The sequence below is a fragment of the Aphelocoma coerulescens genome, chromosome 3, assembly GCF_041296385.1.
Source record: "Aphelocoma coerulescens isolate FSJ_1873_10779 chromosome 3, UR_Acoe_1.0, whole genome shotgun sequence".
NCBI classification, from domain to species: Eukaryota; Metazoa; Chordata; class Aves; order Passeriformes; family Corvidae; genus Aphelocoma; species Aphelocoma coerulescens.
This window is the reverse complement of record NC_091016.1, coordinates 17,404,323-17,425,565: the sequence shown is the minus strand read 5'-3', so window position 1 is coordinate 17,425,565 and position 21,243 is coordinate 17,404,323. Positions and strand designations below refer to the sequence as shown.

The 21,243-nt window shown below is 44.3% G+C and overlaps 1 protein-coding gene across 1 annotated transcript in view; it reads left to right on the top strand.

The window, feature by feature from the left end:
- Nucleotides 1-20,272, top strand: part of CAPN8 (calpain 8) — a 30,044-nt gene extending 9,772 nt beyond the window's left edge. Inside the window, exons 3-21 of the mRNA XM_069009248.1 lie at nucleotides 831-949; nucleotides 2,060-2,193; nucleotides 2,506-2,674; nucleotides 3,550-3,633; nucleotides 4,432-4,517; nucleotides 5,877-5,951; nucleotides 6,951-7,111; nucleotides 7,811-7,986; nucleotides 9,986-9,997; nucleotides 11,708-11,919; nucleotides 12,515-12,551; nucleotides 13,196-13,261; nucleotides 14,170-14,227; nucleotides 14,731-14,795; nucleotides 16,039-16,107; nucleotides 17,375-17,453; nucleotides 18,348-18,467; nucleotides 19,075-19,133; nucleotides 20,063-20,272. Coding sequence (XP_068865349.1) covers nucleotides 831-949; nucleotides 2,060-2,193; nucleotides 2,506-2,674; nucleotides 3,550-3,633; nucleotides 4,432-4,517; nucleotides 5,877-5,951; nucleotides 6,951-7,111; nucleotides 7,811-7,986; nucleotides 9,986-9,997; nucleotides 11,708-11,919; nucleotides 12,515-12,551; nucleotides 13,196-13,261; nucleotides 14,170-14,227; nucleotides 14,731-14,795; nucleotides 16,039-16,107; nucleotides 17,375-17,453; nucleotides 18,348-18,467; nucleotides 19,075-19,133; nucleotides 20,063-20,086 — 1,805 coding nt within the window. The 3' untranslated portion in view covers nucleotides 20,087-20,272. The remainder of the gene's footprint in view (nucleotides 1-830; nucleotides 950-2,059; nucleotides 2,194-2,505; nucleotides 2,675-3,549; nucleotides 3,634-4,431; nucleotides 4,518-5,876; nucleotides 5,952-6,950; nucleotides 7,112-7,810; nucleotides 7,987-9,985; nucleotides 9,998-11,707; nucleotides 11,920-12,514; nucleotides 12,552-13,195; nucleotides 13,262-14,169; nucleotides 14,228-14,730; nucleotides 14,796-16,038; nucleotides 16,108-17,374; nucleotides 17,454-18,347; nucleotides 18,468-19,074; nucleotides 19,134-20,062) is intronic.
- The last annotated feature ends 971 nt before the right edge of the window (nucleotides 20,273-21,243 follow it).

Genomic DNA, 21,243 nt, shown 5'->3' with positions numbered 1-21,243 from the left:
TCACTGAGTTTCCCAGGGGCACCACCTTTGGTGTGACAGAGGCTTCTGCTTACCCAGCCTCCAATCCTCAATAAACAGGTAACCAACCCAGCAAACAGCTCCAGCTGCAAGGCACAGAGCCTCCAGGGAGGGCTGAGCCTTTCCAGGGTAAGGAATGGGCCAAAGAAAGGACTTGCCTTCTCACAAAGGTCCTGGGAGACTTCAGCTTCCATTAGACTGCTGGGCAAATCTCTAGCAATAGCTCTAAGTTCAAGTTCAGACCTTCAAAGAAAGGGCTGAGAAGGAACAGGCCCACAAATATTCCTGCTATCCAATGAATCTTCTCCAAAAGATAGGAATGGAAGCCCCACCATCCTTCTATCAAGCCAGAGCTTTTGCCCTCTTCTGGACTTCTTCTAAGCCCTTGTCTGCCGAAGGTGTGGTGCCTTGAGTCTAGATGAAGTACCGCAGATCATTAACTCTGTCCTGCCCAGCCATGCTTTGCAACTCACATACCTCAAATGCCTTCTCCTTCTGGCTATGTTCTTGGTCTCCTGAGGGCATTAACAAGCTTAGGTAAAGCAGCCTGTTTTCACAGCTTCATTAAAAGTATCAAAGCACAAACTAGACCATTGAAATTACTACCATGGTCAGCCTCAGGAGCCCCAAGATACCTGTGTGTTTTGGGTGAGTGGAAAATGAGCAAAAGAGAGAAATAACAGAACAATAATGGATTGCTGAACCAATACTGAGTCTGGCATAGCTCTTATTGCTAGCATTTTAGTCCAGGTGAGAGCATGACTTAATGGAGTTATTAATGAACTTTTCTTCCTTGTAATGTGTGTTTTTAGGTGATTGCTGGCTCCTAGCTGCCATTGCATCTCTCACTTTGAATCCAGATATTCTGTTCCGTGTTGTTCCCAAGGCTCAGAGTTTCCAGAAGGACTATGCTGGAATCTTTCATTTCCAGGTACCTGCATGATCAGGGGATTGAGAATGAAAGAGGAAAATGCTAGTATTTAACTAGAAGCAGCTTTTTTTGTTGTTGTTTGGAGCAAGTGAAATAAACAACAGCTACAGAGTGTACGTGAAATTGATGGGGGAGAGAGAAAGAAAATTAGAACAGAGTTAAATAATGTTAAATGAGACCTGCTCACTGCTGAGTTTCTGCTGTCTTACAGCTGATGGGGCCCTGGGGAGTTATACAGATTTTGTAAACTGAGCTGAACCATCAGGTTGTGTGAGCCCAAACCAAGCTCTGTTGCTGCCAGCTGTTAAAAGTGAATTCAGGCTCATGTGATTCCTTCTCTTTCCTCCCCTTCCCTCTCTGCTTTGCCTTTATTTCCTTGCCTGTGGACCCAGACTGTTGGGATTTAGCCAACCTGCTTAGACTGGAGGTTAGGCTCAGGTTGGAGCAGTGTGGAATTACCCTGCAAAGCTAAAGGAGCTGTTCCGGTGATGACAGAAATTTTCAAACACGTACCTACCTATCCCTTGCACCAGCTCACCTGTGAGTGTTATGGTGTGAATTATCATCTCTCCTTTCAGGAATGCAGCAAATCCTGCAGTAAACATTTCTAGCTTTCAGGCCAAAATTTAACACTAGGAATGTTTCACACATTTCCTAGTATTTTCAGAAGGGATTAGCTCTATTGAGTGTTTCCCCTTTAGATGACCTCTCCTTGCAGCATTTTTACAGGGGCATTGGTTTTTATTTCCCTAAGGATTGAGCCTTGAGATAGTTTAGAGTATCCAATCTCCATGCTGGCTTTCTGGGCTGTCCACCGTGTAAACTCAGTTTACATGTTCAGACAGTGGTTTTGATGTTTTGTGTAACAAGATGCTGTTAATATTTCCTATCAGCAAAATCAAAGGTAGCATTAAGAAGACTGCTGAATGCTCCCCAGAGCTGGGAGGAGTTTGTCTCTATTACAAAGGAGAGGAATCCAGCACGGGAGTAAACCCTACAGTGTCTCATGCAAGGGGAGGTGATGACAGGTGAAGGGGTAGAAGGATGGTAGCGTGGAGCTATTATGGGCACACCAGCCCCCATCATCTTTTCCTTTCTTCTTTCCCTCAGTTCTGGCAGTACGGGGAGTGGGTGGACGTGGTGGTGGATGACAGGCTGCCCACCAAGAACGGGAAGCTGCTCTTCGTGCACTCGGAGGAAGGCAATGAGTTCTGGAGCGCGCTGCTGGAGAAGGCCTACGCCAAGTACGGGGCTGGGTGGGAGCTGTGCCCCTGGCTGTGCCCCTGGTGGAGGTGCAGGCCGGGGGTGTCAGTCACAACACGCTTCACTCTAATGCAGCTTCCCCCCCCCCCCCCCCCCCCCCCAGCATTTACAGTTCCCTCTAGGTCCATAAAGGGTGTTGGCAACTGTGTTTCAAGGGGCTTTAATTCTGTTGCCCCAGGTCACATTGACGACCAACGAAATTAAGAGATACTAAATGATAAAGCCTTCTTTCTGTGGTACCTTGTGCTTGCAGGTGGAGATGGACCCTTGTATCCTTATCATCTCTCCCACAGATTGAATGGCTCTTACGAAGCTCTAGCAGGAGGGTCCACTGTGGAGGGCTTTGAGGATTTTACTGGAGGCATCTCTGAGTCCTATGAGCTGCAGAGGGCTCCTTCAAACCTGTACCAAATCATCCAGAAGGCTCTGAGAGCTGGGTCGCTGCTTGGCTGCTCCATTGATGTAAGAGGCTGACAAAGCTTTACTCTCCTTGTGCTTCTTCTCAGGGCTCTGGTCCATACTGTGACAAAAGCCCAGACCAACGTTAGATATAGGTAGGAAGGTCTGATAGAAAAGCAAACTGTGATTAATGTGAGACCTCTATTGATTTCAGTATCAAAAGCTCTGGACAAGGTTCTTAATAACCAATTCTATCGTGTCTCCCTATTTACATGACAGCATGTGATAATGCTTAGAGCTATCAACTACCTACTGGTCTTCTGGAACTCCAATTTCATTCTCTGAGTATCTTTTATCATTCAAATTTTGTGTAATTTCAGCTCCAGGCACTCGACTGTCAGAGACAAACTCGCTGAGACACTTTGTTGTAGCCTGTAGTCTGATTCTGGCTTTGGTTTTCAGTCCTAGAGATTACTGACACCTGTAATACAAACACTCTCAAGTTCGAGATGATGTTTGAACATGTTTTGGAAACGTCACACCTTTCACATCCTGTTTCATTATCTTGTTTGCCTTGTGGTATATAGAATTACCAGAGTTTCAATTTTGACTTACTGGATCTCGACTGAGACAGGCTAGAGCTAAGTTCATGTGAACATGTCTTTGCAGGGGACTGGGTCTGTCACCTGAGCTGGGAATTGGATTTAGATTTAGATTTCATTGTGCATTTTTGAATTTCTTCTGTGCTTGGACTGCATATTGAGGGGCATGAAACTGCAGCTTTTGCTGTGGATCTCAATTTAATATACTTTGCATCAAGAATATTGGTATTCATTTTGCACACCACTTTGGATATCTTCCCCCATATTAATTTGCCTATGAAAGCTGAGTTCACGCACAGTATATAATCATAAATGTGCATACTTTTATTGCTCCAGATAACTGCTACAGCTGAAATAGAGGCAGTCACAAGTCTGAAGCTGGTAAAAGGACATGCTTACTCTATCACTGGAGCAGAGGAGGTAAGCCACCTCTCTGGGGCCATCACGCAAAGCTGCTTGGGGTTGCAACACTGCAGTGCCTTCAACTTTCTGATGTCTTTCAGTGACTGACTGTAAAAATGTTCCTAACTTATGCACCCTCTTACAGAAAAAGGAAGTACCTGTCATACTCAGCCAGGGCAGAAGCTCTGTACAGGTAGTGGTGTGGAGCAGTCTGCCACTTGTATGGTACCAACAGGCTGGGGTACAAAGCATAAAGGTGGGCCAAGCTGTTACCAAAATTCAGGATGCAGAAAGGGGAAGCAGGAGAGGAGGCAGCCACTCCCAAAATGTTTATACTGTGTGAGGTGGGAGCAAGTACTTTGTCAGTCAGAGCTGATGGGAAAGGAGTAAAAGCCTCTTTGATGAACTCTGCTGTGAGTCTCACCTTGAGAGTGAGCCCAGGTATTTCTGCTCCTCTGAAACTGGAATCGTTACAGAGATGTCCATGCCAGATAAACTCCTTCCAACCTTGCCATGTTGTGCAATGTTTCCTGCTTTTGAGGATGTAGATATTCTGCTGGTTTGTAGCTGATGCTTTTCCTTGCAGGTTGCTGTCATTACATGAAGTGGTGAGTGCTGCAGCTAATGGCTCACTTGGTGGCACAGGATAATGTAGAATAAGGGTGGAAGGCATCTAGGTGTCTTTTAACTATTGCAAATTGTAATGGACTGCATCATTCAAGTACAAATCATGTTTTATCCTATCTGAAAAGCAGCTGCCCTCTGATGATTGGAATAATGGAAGTGCTCAGGCTCTGTTTGTTGTGGATCTTTTAGGTGTATTACCGAGGACGGCCAGAGAAGCTAGTGAGGCTTAGGAATCCCTGGGGTGAAGTAGAATGGACTGGATCTTGGAGTGATAAGTAGGTTTTTATATGCCCCTGCTTCTCTCTCTTTGGTGTATTTTGGAATCTATTAAGAATTAAATTGGGACAATGCAGTTAATCCAATCACAAAGCGCATTTAGGAGAGATACTAAATCAGTTGGAATAAACCAGTATTAATTTATTACCAAGGTTGGATATTGATCCACTCTGTCCAGCGGGCATTAATACCTGCCTCAGGCAGAGCTTTCTCGTCAGAGACAGCAACCCTTGGTTTAACTCTGAGCAGCCCAATGCAAGCTGTACACACGTCGTTTTGCAAGACAACTTTTCTCAAACTGATCCTACCAATGGTGCCAGGACCTAAGTAAAATACACAAACCAGTCCTGTTCCTGGGAGTTAAAGCAGGGATTAACCATTACACCTCTGCTTCAACTCTGAGGTTGCTCTGCTCTAAATCAGGCCAGTATTTGGTACCTATCTGAGAATCTTGAAAAAGCGGGGATGCTGACTAAGCTAAGGACACAGAAGTTTGAAAATCTCTCAGAAACTGTCTAGGCTTCAACTTCAACTGTCTTGGAATCTTGGGAGCATGGTAGCAACAACACCTCCTTTATTTTAATATTTAGAATGGCATAAATTTTACTGTCATTTGGGCCACAATATATTTTTTCATGCAACAGTCTGAGATTTTCAGTTTCCTGTTCTGACTGACTGCAGCCTGGGTGCTGATGTATTAAGGAAAGAAAATAAAGATAACATTACAATTACTTTTACTTTTTTCAGACCTGCTTTGCTCAGCCTCAAGGTAAGGTGCCTCAGGCACACACACATGCCATATCCTGGTTTTGTCACACCTGTTTTGCCATGGGACAGCCTTGCCGAGGCAGGTGCAGCACTGGATTGTCATGTGGGAGCAGATCAGAGCAGAATCCCTCCTGAGCACATTAATATCAGAATGGCAAGGGAGTGATGCTGTTTTCTGCAGTAGATTTTCTGATTCCACCTTTTTGCTTTCCTATTCTTTCATGACCCCCAACAATGGAGGTTATATAATTTCCCTAGGGAGGATATCAGACACCCCAATACATCTTAAAATGGAGAAGCTCTGACTGACTTTCAGGCTGCAAATTTCCTAATCCATCCAGTCTGTCTGTACCTTCTGGCACCTGGCAGGGGAGATTCAACTCAAGGCTTATTTGTTGCAAATACAGTAGCAGTCTGATTCCAGCCCAGCATAGTCAGGTTGCAGAGTGTGCTGTCATTTGGAGGGGCACAAGGTCTATTTGTTGGAGAAATATATTCTCCTTTATCAGCCTGTGGTAGAATCTAACTCAGATCTCATTGTGGAATAAAATGCAACAGCTGAACAGTGTGCTTTTGTGCTTTGTCTGCAGTGCTCCTGAGTGGAATTATGTTGATCCCAAACAAAAACAGGCTCTGGATAAGCAAGTAGATGATGGAGAGTTTTGGTGAGAATTGTTCATTTAGCTTACTCTTTTGGACATTTTAGGTTCCTTAAGCAATCCTTTCAGTTGGATGGAGAAACACTGCCAGCACCAAGGGGGTTAATAATGACATGCATGCATTGTTAGTCTCTTATTTATCCCCCTTCCTATTCAAATATTACCTTTTATTAGAGCTTGCATAACTCGGCGCTTATCCAAAATATAGAGACCAGATGGTAATAAAATTAATGAGGTGGCAAGAATGAACCTCAGCTGCTCTACATTTTGAGGTTGTTTTTTTTTTTGCCTAAAATGCTACACACCAATGAAAAAGTTCAGATTACCGGCTTGGGAAGAGTCTGTTTACTCAGACCTAATAGAAAGCCTGTCCTAACCCTGATCTGATTACATATGGATCAGTGCTGAACCGATGTCACTCTGTCCCAGCCCGGAAAGATAAACGGCCACCGTCCTCCAGTGCAATCAGCTGCATGGGCCATCAGGCACTGGGAAATAAGAGCAGACCTCTGTTTGCAGCATGAAGCAATCAAGGTCTGTCACTCATGCAAACCTACCAGGAATGGCAAAAACAAACATCAGTGATAGGACTGAAGCAAAACACCAAACGGAGACTGTTTTCCTACAGAGTGCTGCTTTCACAAGGGCCAACTTTTACTCCCTTTAAATGGAATCTCCCTGCACATAGTGTTTCACCAGTTCCAGTGAATTTGCTTATGAAGTATGATCCAGGAGGGATTGCCCACAGCTGGGGATAAGAGAAAATGGTTTGACTGAGCCCATAATGTGTAACAGCCATTGACAAAGACTGTCTCCAGAAGCTGCAGCTCATTCAGGCATTGGGCAATTTTGTTTCCCAAAAGCCAGTTCCATGTTTCAGAATTCAATTAAATGCAGCTTTGGGCAGCTCTGTAGTACCAATGTGTGCTGCCCTGTTGGGAGAGGTGTCCAGCTGCAGCCACCTCTGTTGCAGGCTGAGACTAACCTGGTCTTTTTGTGTGCCAGGATGGCATTTTCGGATTTCCAAAGGCAGTTTAGCCGCCTTGAGATCTGCAACTTGACTCCCGACACACTATCGAGCAACGAGGTCAACAAATGGGACCTGACCCTGTTTAATGGACAGTGGAGACGGGGTTCGACTGCTGGGGGCTGCCAGAACTACCAAGGTAAGGACCCAACCAAATGGGCCTTTGGTGAAATCGAAAACATTCAAAACATAAGTGCTTGTGAACTGGAGGGGGCTGTGGTGGGAAGGAAGAGCTTGGAAGTGCAACAATATCTGTGGGGTTTAGACGGTAAGCAAAAGCCTGAGAGTTTAAATGAAGGTCTAATTCACACTTATTTCCTCCTGGGGGATTACCAGCCTACCAAGCAGTTAATTCGTGACAATATTATATATATTTTTTTCTCTGTCTGCTTTTCCTGCTTGCATGCCTTTTGCTACTGGCTGGAGTAATCCTCTGAAGGGCTGGGTAGGCCAGGAAAGTGTCACAGTTCAGTGGCACTGGTATTTCCAATTCATTTTCAGGTTAGACCTCTGGAGAGGCTGTCTGGCATTTGGTCCTCTTGCAACAGTAACAGCCTCAGCCAAGGAGATAAATGTCTGGCTGGAATTAACAATACCAGCTCCTCCCCATTGGTCATTAGTGCCCATGAAATACCCTGGTGCTTTGATTTCCCATGGCTCCAATTGATAACTCAGCATAGCTGTGAAAACATAAACCCCATATAACTCAATGGAAAGAACTGGAAAAACTCCAGGCAGAAGTCCTTCCATAGACGCACTCTGTAGGTCTAGTGACAGCCATCTTGGCTGCAACGACAACAAACTCTTCTCATGTTTGTCTCCCGTTGGGAATTCTTAGCAACATACTGGACCAATCCCCAGTTTAAAATCAGGTTGGAGGAACCAGATGATGACCATGAAGGGAGTTTGAACGAGCCATGCTGTACTGTTCTGGTGGGCTTGATGCAGAAGAACCGCAGGAGACAGAGGAGAATGGGAGAAGGTCTGCTTAGTATTGGTTATTCACTTTATCAGGTAAAGTTTGTTCCTGATTTTAAAGGCTTTATTCCTTGTCCTGTTAAGCTGGAAAAAAGTTAGCAGTGTGCTACATCTTGACATTCAGCACTACACTTCAATAAGAACTGGATTTTGCAAAATGATTCAATTACTTCCCTCATTTCTTCTTGACTCCCAAAATATGGGAAGACTCAGATAAATTGAGGCTCAGTTTTTGTCCCACTTCAGCAGTGTAAATTGGCAGTGTAAATTATCAAGCCAGTAATTTAGCAATGGTCTCATTGAGAATCTTCTCTTACAAAAATCTGAATGGGGGCAGGCTCGGGGTGCCTGGCAATTCCAGGTAAGTGTTTCTGATTACAGCCTATCATTAGTCCTCAGTAGTCACTTTCATTTTTATTATTATTTGTCCCTTGCATTTCAAACTTTTTTTGATCCATTGTCTGCCATATGTTACTGTTCTGGTTCAGTAAATTTGGGGTTTTGTTTACCCTGATTTTCCCAGTGTTGCTAAAAATATAATGTAGGGAAAAAACCTGCAGTGTAACCTCTCATTTCTGTGGTGTGAGGGTAGAGAAGCAAATGTAAAAATTTCCACCCCGTCTCTTAATTACCAACATCATATGTGGATAAAAGCAATCAAATGTATAGACTCCACTGGATGAGGATCATTAGCCAGCACAGGTGGGAGCAGATGGGAATGGCTGACTTTTGCTAATAGATCTTGTGTGGGATGGCTTGAAATCAGGGAAGGTTTTCCCTTTTGCCCAAGTGCCTGCATGCACACATGGCTCTCACTGAGCATGTTTCTGAGCTGCCTTCTCTGTGGTGCCAGGAATCCTCACCTGGTATCAGCATCCCAAATTTGTGCATTATGGATATCTGTCTGCTCCCATCACGGAGTACCACAGTGGAGAAGCTTTTGTGCTTTACATGTGATCTGTCTCATCTGCATCCTCTCTGGCCTTATCCACAGTAGGGTAGACTTGGTGACTCTTAAGTCACTTAAGTGACTCTTAAGATGTAAATTTTTTGGAAATACCTGGCTGCTAAGTCATCTCAGGTAGGCACCCAGCTGTGATCCCAGCTCCTTGGATCATGCACCATTGTAGGTTTACTTCATCACAGCTGATGCTGTGGCTGGGGAGCTCCAGTGAGGACAGCAGAGATGATGACCTTAGGCAGATCTCTGTGCAGGAGAAGGTGAAAAGACGTGGGTTCATGTCTGTCTACCTGCCCTGCAGAGCTTTTGTAAGCCATGTAGCTGCCTGCTGACAACAACTGTGTGTCCATCACCCAGCTCCTGGCCTTCCAATATGCTGGTTATAGGGAACAACGCCTGAGGTCTCAGGCTCCAGAAACGTTGTATGGTGATTTTTTTAAAAGCTCTTCTGGGACTTGGGAGGACACTCTCTTTGGCTCTCACTGGAATCAGTGCTCTCAAGACAACTCCATTGCTTTTGAGTTGAAAATTTGCCTTATATTTGGAGGTACAAGTTAACATAGCAATTCAGTTAATTTAGGAAGGACCAAATCTTGAAACTTGCTACTTGTTATAGTTGCCTCACAACAATCTCATCACCCCCAGGCTGACTGCTAGTGACAGTAGCCTTATATTTTCATCATATTCAGTAGCAGTAGAGTGGTGGATTTTAGGTCTGCTGCAATAAACTCTCTGGTTTTGGTTAGCAAAGTGGGGCTAACTTGTTGACTTTCCTGCCTGAGCATTTAGAGTCTTACTCAAATACTTCCAACCAACAGTATCATTCACAACACCACATCAGGAGAAAAGCAATTAAATGTGCTATTGATTTCTCTGGATGAAGATTCAGTTTTTCCTTTGGAACAGCTCTAGGACAAGACAGAATTTCATGGGTATCCAATACTATTATGTGTGGTTGTAAATGAAAATTTTTTTAAAAAGTGTCTAAAGGAGGCTTTATCTGAATTTTTTTCCCTCCTGGTAGGTGCAGGTATATAGCAGGCCTTTAACATTGTCTCTTTCCCTTCCTTTCAGATTCCTCAGGAGGTATGTAGTCTCTGCTGAAGACTTCCAGCCTGCACATGGGCACCTCCTCTTGCACTGGAGAATTTAGCTGCCAGGAAGACTTCTTCCTTACTAATGATGTCTCTTCTGGAGAGCTTTGCCCTTGAATCACAGGACCAATATCTCAAGTTCTGAATAACCATTTTCAAGGGACTGGGGCACAAGGATTTATTACAGATGTGTGACTCCGAGTCTTGATCTCATTTATACTTGTTGAAATTTGACTTCCAGGAAGTTTGTACAGCCGAGGTCAGAATTTGTTTAGTTCAGGTGAAGGCAGAACAGGATCTCTGTACTCTAAAACTGAGAAAATGTAGCTAATATTGTTTAGAAGAAATGCCAAGCTCTGTGGATCCGTTCCTTTTGCAGTTCTGAGCTGGGGCTCCTGGTAATGAACAAGCCCTGCTCAACCTTCCCTAATCCCCCCAGATGTCACTACTGAGGCAAAGAGACTTTTCATTGCTGAAGAAAGAGATCCCAGGGGTGTCTGGCAGTAGGAATAGCCTATACTCATTACTGAGGTCCAGCAGCCTATGCTGCCAATTTTTCCTTGTCTTTTCAGCCCTTTTTTCTCTCTCAGTAAATGAATGTGTGGCCATGTAGCAATTAACTGTGTTCTTTTAGCAGCCTTGCAAATGCAAAGGGAAAATGAACTTTATATATTGGAGAAGATATGGATCTGTCTTCTTAACTTTTGCAGTTCCACTTAGCTTAATATTGAGTGAGGGGAAAGGATGGGGCGGTTGAACAAACACCAAATTTAATCTTATCTCAGAACAAAAGAGGGAAAACCCCATATTTTTCTACATTTTACAACAGAAAAACAGAATGATTATACAACATTTGGTAAGATCTTTGTGTGCTCTGGTCTTAGACAGACAGAAACCTTATCCCTAAGCAATGCTTCCCATCCTGCATCAGCCACACAGCACTTTTTGTGTGTCACTGAATCACACTTTTTGAAAGACATCTTTGTGGAGCAAAAGTCATGAATAGGAGTTTTATAGCAGGGATGTTGTTCTTAGACCACTGTTGCTTTTATGTCAGTGTTTTATTTTATGAACGGTGCAATGTTTAGCTTCCTAAGGAGTATATTACTATTAGGGAAAATTTAAGTACTGTTTTCCACAAAATCCAAATGAATCTCCCTAGTATTACTAATGGAAGTTGGGTAAATCACCTAATGGGGCCCCAAAAATCTCACCCTTGTGACTACTACTTTGTCCTATTTACTATTCCTTTCTGTCTGTTTAAAGAAACCAGAGACTACAGTTCCTATGCAATTAGGAGATTTATGCCATACCATAAATTGCTGAAAAATATTCTGAAAATTAAATTTGTCGTCAAGCAGCCCATGAAAGCAAAAAAATGCTCAATGCACGGATAATTTACAGTGTAGTAATTTGATCAGATATGAGCACACATTATGATACTTTATTTATTTTATGGTTATAAGTGTAAAGAGGCATGTGAAAAGATAATCTTTATAGAGGAAGATTCTTGCCCCTTCTAATTATCTGCCTTTTTCCCATGACAGAACCCTGGTGGTTTTCTTTTGTGCCATCCCCGACGGATTTATTAGTTTATGCAAAGAAAAGCTTGAGGTGGCTTCGAAGCACTGAAATTGAAATTGGGTGGCTGGCTTACCAGGGAGCTGCCAAAGGGTTTCTAACAAGAACACATTCCCCACAGCTGGAGGACAGCACAGATGTGCATGCAGGCCGTGCTTTCTTTGCGAGGCACCAACCAGCAGCCCGGACTGAACCCTACGTGAACCTGCGCGAGGTGTCCAGGCGCATGACGCTGCCCCGGGGACAATATCTCATTGTGCCCTCCACCTTTGAGCCCTACAAGACTGGGGAGTTCTGCCTGCGAGTTTTTGCTGAGAAACAGGCGAAATCACAGTGAGTATCTCCCCTGGACCCCCCCGCCCCACCCTCTGCCGGGGAGGCACGCAAAGGAGAAGGTCAGGTGTTGCACCCACACCCTGGGCTTGATCTTTTGTCTTTACCAGCAAAATAGGCCCATTTCCACAACCCTTTTTCTTCCGTGGTCTACCAGGGTGGCCACACATCCATGGCAGAGTCATGGCTCTTCAGAGCTGTCCACTAAGCACTCAGCTGGGAACAAGATCCCTCAGCTCTGTCAAGGAGAAGTTCCCACAATTAAGGAGTGCAGGATTTGAAAGCGTGATGATGATGAGATGGTTTTAAAAAGGGTTGTACCAATAGCAGCCATTGGATGAAGAAACAGGAGTCTGGATGGAAGACAAGAATAGCAAGGCTGGATTTCCTGTGGGAAATACCTTCAAAGAGTTGGGGCAGGCAGAGGTGGGATGGGGAGCATGGGAAGCAGGAAACCTGGGGGCTTGTTCTGTACTTTTGTTAACACCTTGTAGTTAAACAGCTTTTTTTTTTTTTTTGCCAATTATTTTAAAGGCAAGACTTTAAAGTAGACTCATAATTTCTGGTTGTTTAATTTTTTTCTTTTTTTCCTTAGGATGATGGGTGATGAGGTGTCTGCAAGACCATATGAGGTTAGATGCCCTAAATGGGCAGAGTTTTCCTTCATAATATGGGAGTAAAACAGGGGCAAGATTTTTATTTCTCACCTAGCTGGGATTACAGAATGTTTTTGTGTGGAGGAGGAGTATTTTTTGCTCATGGAGATTTTTTACATATATCCATGTTTTAGTTTCATGTTCATTTTCATGTACCTGGGCCACCTGGCACAGAAACCTCACCCTTGGAGACTGAGCTGGAACACATTCAATTGTCCTTACCTCCAGCATGGGTAGGAGAAGGTGGAGAGGGCACATTTCCATAGAAACAAATGGTCTTCCTGAAGCCTGAGAGAAGCTGCAAAAGGCTTCCAAGGAGCTGCTGAATTGCTCTGGCCAAGTGCAGCAACATTTTCACTGTGGCTATTCTCTAAAACTGTCTTGGTAACAGAACAAAACTTTCTCACCAGCCTTAGGAAGTATTTGCTGCCAACCTAAGCCAGTCCCTGGCCGATCACGACTTAAGTAGTGCCGCTGTTTTGCCATTGCTGCAGAGCAAGTGCTCATTTTCTGTTGATGTAAATAAGCCCCTGTAAAGCGTCTTTATAATATCCACTCTCTAAAGCTCACTTTCTAAAGCCACCTTGTTAACCACACTCTTGGACATCCCTTTCCTCTAGCCTCATGTCGATAACAAAGATGTAGATGATGAGTTCAAGACTCTGTTCCAAAAGCTCTCTGGAGAGGTAAGTGGATTAAAGTGAACAAAAAAGACCGAGACCTCTCTGTTATGATAATACAAATATTTGACTTGCCGATTCCTTTTACTGTCTGTTCAAAAAACCCAAGTATTTCTCCCCTTTTATTAACTCACAGCTTCAGTTCAATTTATTTTACAATAGAGAAGATTTTTTTATATTGTTCCTCTTATTGGTGCAAAATGTGATTTTTTTTCCCCTTGGTAAGACAAGGCAGGGAATAACTTTGAAAATAGGGGTTTTAGGAGTGAGGACTGTGAAAATATTATCCCATGGTGAAATAAATTACCTGTGGAGTTATCATATAATTCTGACAATTGCTTGGCTGGCCAATTCCTTCCTTTTTGTTTAGCCCCAGGAATCAGGAAACTGTTGGTTGGGCTTTTTCTCTACTTAATGTATTTGAAACACAGTATCTACAAAGCCCTGCTGCGTTATCCCGTGGCTGTCGTGTCAGTATTTCCTCTTAATGAGCAGGTAGCCACTGCTATTGGAAAGGGAAAACATCTTTTTAGTCAGGAAGACCTTTCTAAGTTTTGAGGGAGCAATTTTAGAATTGTTTGGTTATTGTTTCCATAAGCCGTGAAAATCTCAGATGTTCTCCTGAACCTTTTTATTCAGCCAAACCTTTTAAAAAGTTGCCATTTACTGGGTCACGTCACCATAGCACCTAACAAACCACTTATTTCCCAGCTGAATGTCTAGGAAATGTGGTTTTGAAGATTTTCTCCCTGTGATATCTGAAACTAAATGTGAAGGATTAGAAAAAAATTAAGGGTTTACATGCCTTAGATTTGGAAGGGAAATAGTTTCTGGATGTCTGGCAGCAAATTAATACAGCTTGTTTCAAATAATTTTTGTGTTAACACCTAAAGTATGTTTTGTTTTCTGTCCAGGACTGTGAAGTGACTGCAACTGAACTTCAAAGGATCCTAAACCGGGTTTTGGCAAAGAGTAAGTGAAATTATGTAATTCCCATTGGATGGAGCTGAGAGTGGGATCTATGCTAACAAAACCCAGCTCTGTCAGCTAAGGCCAATGAAAAACTGAGTTTGTGTCTGGTCCCAGATGAGTTTCTCCTGGCTTGTTGAACCTCTGAATATGGGGTGGGGTGGAAATACTGCCTTCCCTTCCAAATGCTGCCAGCAGATGTTCTGCAGGGGCACAACATTCCCTGTACTTTTCTGGGAGGACCACCATGGGCAATATTATTATGCTGCTGCATGACTTCTGTGGACAGATAGAGGCTTATCACCACCAAAACCAATAACATCCCCTTCCACTGTGAAAAAAAAAAAGCTGTATGGATCAACTGAAAGGACATAGTGGAAGAAATGGCAGAGCATTTACTTTGCTACCAAGATTTTAAGGTGGTTGGTATCTCCAACCTCGTCTGCAGAAAAATGTTTGTCTTAAAGTATTTTTGACTTGGACTTTTATATTTCCTTTTTGTACAGGAAAGGATGTTAAAAGTGATGGATTCAACATTAACACTTGCAGGGAGATGATCAGCCTTTTAGATGTATCCTTTGAATATCATTTCGTCACCTTTAAAGTTTCTGGATCTCTTTTGCAAAACTTCCTGACAAGCTGGGTTAAGTTTACACTTCAATTGTCCAGGCACATGGCTGGCAAAAAATTCAGCTGAGCATCTCTATCAGCTCAGGGTGGCAGAAACCTGAACCATTTAATCATCAGCTGCTTCTCTCACCTACTCTGCATCTCTCATTGCTTCAACATTTTCCTAAATATAGTGGGGAGAAGAAGCAGGGCCTTTCTGCCTGGCTGCACCTGTGCACTTCCAGGTGCATACACAGCGTGCTTGGCAGGATGCAGCTTTTGAGCACATCCTCAGCTGCTGTCCTGGAGTCAGGTCCTGCTTACAGGGCACCGAGCTCACAGCAGCAGGGACAGGCTGAGCCTGTTCCCAGGGGGAAGCCTACAAGTACTGGCTGTGCCTGCCTCTCTTCTGCATAGCTGGGAGGACACTTGGGAGCTTGTAAGGTTTGAGTAACCAAGGGAAAAGGAGAGATCAACACCTCTGCCCAGGTTTGAGTAGCCAAAGGAAAAGGAGAGGTCAAGACCTCTGCCCAGTGCTCCTTTGGACTGGGAGGGTGAAGAGCCATGCTGCCAGGATCTCGCTGGTGTTGGTGTCATGGCATGGCCATATTGAGGCCAGCAGGGATTCACTGTGGATCTTGTGGATAACTGGCTGTCAGGAGAAGTGATGCCATTGCCCTGCACTCCCCAGGCTCCCAAGCCTAATGGGATAACTCAGTAAGTACAAGGTCATGGTGTCCAAATCCCTGTTTCTGCATAATTTTCCATTGGAAGGGATGTCCAAGGCCCTGAAGGACATGGGAGAAGACTCTGTAGACTGCTACTGAGTCTCCACTTGCAGTTCCTGCCTCTGGTTTCTAACAATTGTCTGCTGCAAGGCCAGGCCCTTTTTCCCCTAAGGACTCTAATCTACTGTTAAATGTACAAAATGTGAGTGGTTTTAATCATGCTTATGTATTAAGCAATCCCATATATCATTCCTTGAGAGTGAGGATAGCTAAGAAATTCTTGGCGTGCCTTTAGCCAAGCAAATGTAAAGCTGGGGGCATGTCTGTGGGAGATGGAGATGCATTACAAACAAGAACTAAACTGGCATTAAGATGACACTGTGATGAGTGATTTGTGTTTACCAGAACTGATTGCTCCCCAGTTTTGTTAGGGATAAAGGAATCCTGATTTTTGAACCACACCTTAACATGGCCCAGACCGATGGGACTGGTACCTTGGGACTCATAGAATTTAAGACACTTTGGATGAAGATTCAAAACTATTTGGTAACATAACATTTCTAACTCTATCCCCTTCCATCCCCTCTCATCTCTGAAGCACAGATCCAGAACTGAGATAGAGTTAAACCCTCACAGGCAGATATACTTGGAAGCCTTCCTTCTCAGGGCTGGAGTTTGTTCCGGGGCTCTGAAACACCTCTCACTCAACAGGGCACAAGCAAATCCTCTTTCACCTTGGCCCCATCACTCTTCATAATTTGCAATACCTTATGGAAAGACAGATTAACTCTCTTTGATTGTTGGCAAAGACAGTTCTCTCTGCTGCCCGCTCTACTAAAGCTCATATGAACATATCTCGGCTGTTGCAATATGTTGCATTGCTGGCTGAGCATAAGCAAACACAAGAAACATATTTTTAGGACCTACAAAAAACTGGCTTTGTATTTTTGAAATCTTGTAGAAGTGCTAAATTATTTTTCTGGCAGAGGATTTAATATCCCAAGAAGTTCACCCAGAATCAAGCAGTCTAAAGGAAGGTCAGATTTGGACCTTCTTGGTGTGACCCCATCCCTTTCAGACAAGCGTGCTGCCACCATACTTGATGTTGTTCAGCACAGAGCATCTGCCCTGGAGTTCCATGAAGAAACATTGGGTTCATGAAGACCCAGCTTGTCAGAAAAGCAAGCCCTGAGACCCAAATCCAGTATTAATTGTGGGTCTGGGTGGCTTCTAATGCTGGATAATAAACCTGCTGGCAGTAGGAAGCATCTGTCATCTTGTCTGAAATATTAAGCAAGATGGACTTGGTCTGTTGCAGTATTTGCCAAATGATAGGATATTTTCCTCAGTGGCCTGTCTGCCACCATGTAATAAGAAGGCAGGCAAGCTGCCAGCCCATGGGAATGTATTTCCCACTCTGCCTGACTTGCCAGGAGCTGCTTGAAATGTTTCCCTTGCTCATTAATGTTTCAAAGAGTAGGAGCGTGTGCTTTTAGGGGCAGTCCCTGTCCCAGCCATCAGTGGGCACAGCAGTGACAATGTGAACATGGCAAAGGTAGGAATGATTGTCCTGGCACTGATTAGCTACATGAGCAGGGAGCATGGCAGGGCATGGGCTGCAGGGTAGGCCTAGAGGAGCCCTCTGACTAGCTCATTCTGGCTTGTAGCCCCTGATGAGACCTGTGTTACCACGTTTTCATGGCTGCTGTGAGCCAGCTGTGCAAGCCCAGCCTGCCTCCCTGTGCCCATGGCATTGCTGAGGGGGCACAGGCTGAAATGCCCTCTCCCATTCCCTCCTTCCCCTCTGCCACAGGCAATCTACAAGAAAGTGGACAATGACTACTCTGGTACCATCGACTCACATGAAATGCGAATTGCCCTCAGAGAGGCAGGTGAGTGTTCTGCTTGGGGACACCATCGCATCACCAAACATTGGGACTACAGTGGAGCATTTTAATGGCTTTTCCTCTCTCCTGCCACCTAGATCACAGCATTGCCAGTGCCATTCTCCCTTCCTGACAGTCACACACTGCTACATCCTTTTGCTGTTACATACATCAAACTCCATCGTCTGTTCTGCATTATGAACCACTGGTACTTTTGTCCATGCTGTGACCATTGCTTATCCATCTGATTATTACTTGCTCTATTTTTGGCCTCATTATTTCCTAATCTACTTTTCCTCTTTCAGAGCTATGCCCAAACCCTCTTTTTCCTTCATTTCCTCCCACCACCTTTCCCTCCTCTAGAGAAGGTGCAAGCCTGATCAAGGCATGCCCCAACGATGCCCTCTCTGATGTGTTCACTTTTGGAGCAGAGCTTGCCAGCTAAGGGGCATCTGGAGGAGCACTGCTTTTTTGATTTGTCTTGTGCTTAGAGGATTTTATGTGAATGATCCAGAGATAGAAATAGCATGAATATGGGCCTGAATAGAGCCCAATGTGTTATGTGAGCAATTGGCTCTGCTGCAATCACTGCTATTCAGCTGCAGTGCCAAGACTCGCTAATTAGGGGTTTATCTGGGGAACATAGGACTGGTTATGCTGTGAAACAATGTGAAATATGCAGTCTGACAAAATGCTGTGGGAGAACTCTATGCCTCTCTTCACGCAGCACAATGGGCTTTGGAAAGGACCTACAGAGGTGGGTGTGGGAGTCCAACAGACCTTCTGGGAGGAATGGTTCTGTCCTTCAACCTGCAGCTGCAGCAGTTCATGGATAAGTCACATCCAAGACAGCATATTAACCTGCTGTGTCAGTGACTCCCATGCTCTCCTGGCCCTCAGGTTTCAGGCTCAACGATGAGGTGCAGCACAGCATCGTCACCCGCTACGCCTGCAGCACCAAGCTGACCATCGACTTTGATGGCTTTGTGGCCTGCATGATCCGCCTGGAGACTCTGTTCAGTGAGTGCCCAAGGGCAGTCCCTGCAAACTTTGGGGTTGCCTTAGCTGTTTGGTGTCTTTTAGCTGTGAACATAGCAAATTGCATGGAAAGGTCAGGGTGCCAGCAAAATTGTGTCTGTTGGAGAAAGCAGCAGAGAAATAACAAAAGCCTTTCTGTCTGGATGACCATGGGAAATAGGGGACATGTTCCCATAACACACCATTCTCTTGTGCTTTAGAGTCATCAGCAACTTATGGTCAGTGCTCTGGCCCCCACATTGTCCCAGCTGTGACAAATGGGACCATTTATCACTTGCAATCCTTACTCAGACCTGATTTACAGGTTTGTCCCTGGATCACGCCAGATGCCACCGCATCAGATTTCAGAGTTGTCCTGCTGCCAACTCCCATTTTGCTGCTGTAGATCTATTCCACCCCATGAAGCAGCTTAGAAATTATTTGTAAGAAGAAAGAAGAACAGCTGTAATATTATCTTACAGAACCAGTCTAAATTTCCAGTAGATCATGGCAAGAAGCCAGACCTTTACATTTTGTCAGACAGTGATTCTCTACATACCAAACTCTGTGGTTTATATCCAGTTTTTTTCCCCACTCTTCTACATTTCAGAAGTGTTCCATCTCCTGGACAAAGACAAGAATGGAGTCATCCAGATCTCTCTGCCTGAGGTAAGGCTGGTCAGATTGAAATACCACCTGATCCAACTGCAGCAATAGACCGCATTAAAATACATTTATTTAAAATCACTATAATAAGTAATTTAATCACTATTACAAGAGAAACGTGGTAGTGATTCAAAGGGCAAGTTTGTTTACGTGAAAACGTTCTTCAGCCCACAAGGCCTGTCTGAATTGTAGAATGAACTTTTACCTTTATACCAGCAAAAGAGTAAAGATACCTTCAAAACTCCCAAGGCTGATTGAGAAGATGCTTACACAGTGCATTTCGCTGTCTCTTTTTAGAGGGCAGTGGTCAATTCATTAGAAAACACACAGCAGGGAACTCTTCTTGTCTGGCAGAGAATGTACCGATCAACCTGCCAGAATTAGAAGAAACCTTTTAAGATACCAGCTCTGTTCTTCCCCCTGCATTGTTTTTAATGCAAATTTTTCCTGTTGAAGCTGTTGTAAAAGCAATCAGCCTGAGCCTTCCCTTTGCAGAATACAAATATATCTCAGGAAACAGCTGGAAGGAGCCCCAAGAGGTCCATCCAATTAGTCCTCTCAGCTGAAGACTGGCTCGAAGGGAGGAGGATGGCTAGGAAGCCCTGTGACCCTCAGTCACAGTTGAATCTGGCTGAAACTGTACATTGCGTACTCCCACCCTAGAGTTTTTCAAGGTTGAAAGTTGAAGCTTTCTCCAGCTTGCCCTGTAGAACTCATCTTCCTTTGGAAGAGACCCCACTTGCAATGTTTGAGGCTGATCCTGGTAATAGATTTCCCTGAAGTCCCAGAGCAGATGGATCCTACACGTATAAGAAATTAAAATGCAGCTCCAGCCTTTCCCAGCTTGTTCTCCCAGAGGCATGGAAGAGTTCCCCAGTGGCATCCTGTAGACCTTCCAGATGCCCTGACTCCTTGTTCTGTTTCTCCCTCAGTGGCTGTGCTGCACACTGGTTTGAACCACGGTCAATCAATTCAGCAGAGACCTCCGAGGCTCTTCTGAGCATGAAACCGCTTGTTTGGCATCTCCTTGTTGTGAAAAACAGAAAGAGAAACTTGTTTTTATTCCTGGCAAGTTACTTTAAGCCAATAAAAATGATCTCCTGTCAGTTATAAAATAAATGCATTCTTAAACAAACAAGTAAACAAACCCAAGACTGACCTCCTTCACTTTTCCTGCCCAAAGAGTATTGCTCTGTGCCATGCTGAAATCTCATCAATTTTGACTTTGCACAGATGGACCCAGGTGGCTTTGGTTTGACTTCTGACTGTGGAGCAAAGTTCAGCAGTGTTCAAAATCCTGGAAGGGATCTCCACTGCTGCAACATCCAGCATATGTTTTATTCCATGCCCAAGAGTGTGGGCAAAATTTATGTTGCTGCCCTGGCAACTTCCCTTCCCAGACAATTGTCCACTCTGGCTGTGTCAAGTGTCTGCAGAAGCTGGGGGTGAGGAGCTCAGAGGCAGATGCTGAGCTGCTGGCAGCACAGAGGATTTGGGCATAGACACAACCCTGAGGATGAACTGGGAACCAGGAAAATGTGGTGGCACTCTTTCACAAGTTTCGGCTCAGTCCTCCAGGAGGAGGAGAGAGGATGGAAGGTCATGTGCAATTTTCTGCAGTTATTTCAGCTGAGATCTTCTCCTGTGAATGCTTGTCCATATGCATGCCCAAAGACGGGATTTGGAGCTTTAGTTTAGTGAGTGACTGGAGCTCAGGAGCTCATGAAGGCAAGAAACAAAAAATGCACATGTAGGGGGTCTAGGAGCCTGAGTATGCGAGGGATGTGCTAATGTGGATTGTGACTTAAAGAAGAAACTGAAGCTAACTGGCTTCATCTGTCCTAAACTTTGCACTGGCTCACTGTGCTGTGCTTTTCTAAGAACTTGTAAAACATTCGTCCTCTTAAAAAAAGCTCCTCTCTACCTTATATTTCACACTATTCTAAAGAGTAGTATCATAGCAATGCAGGCAAGATAATCTTGCACTCTGTATTAGCAATCAGAAAATGTTTCTGGAACTTGCAGTAATGATCTGACAAGACCAGGCATGTCACGGTCAGTGACATGTCTTTGACACTTCTCCCCAGGAGCAGGAGTGCAGGCTGACATCTGT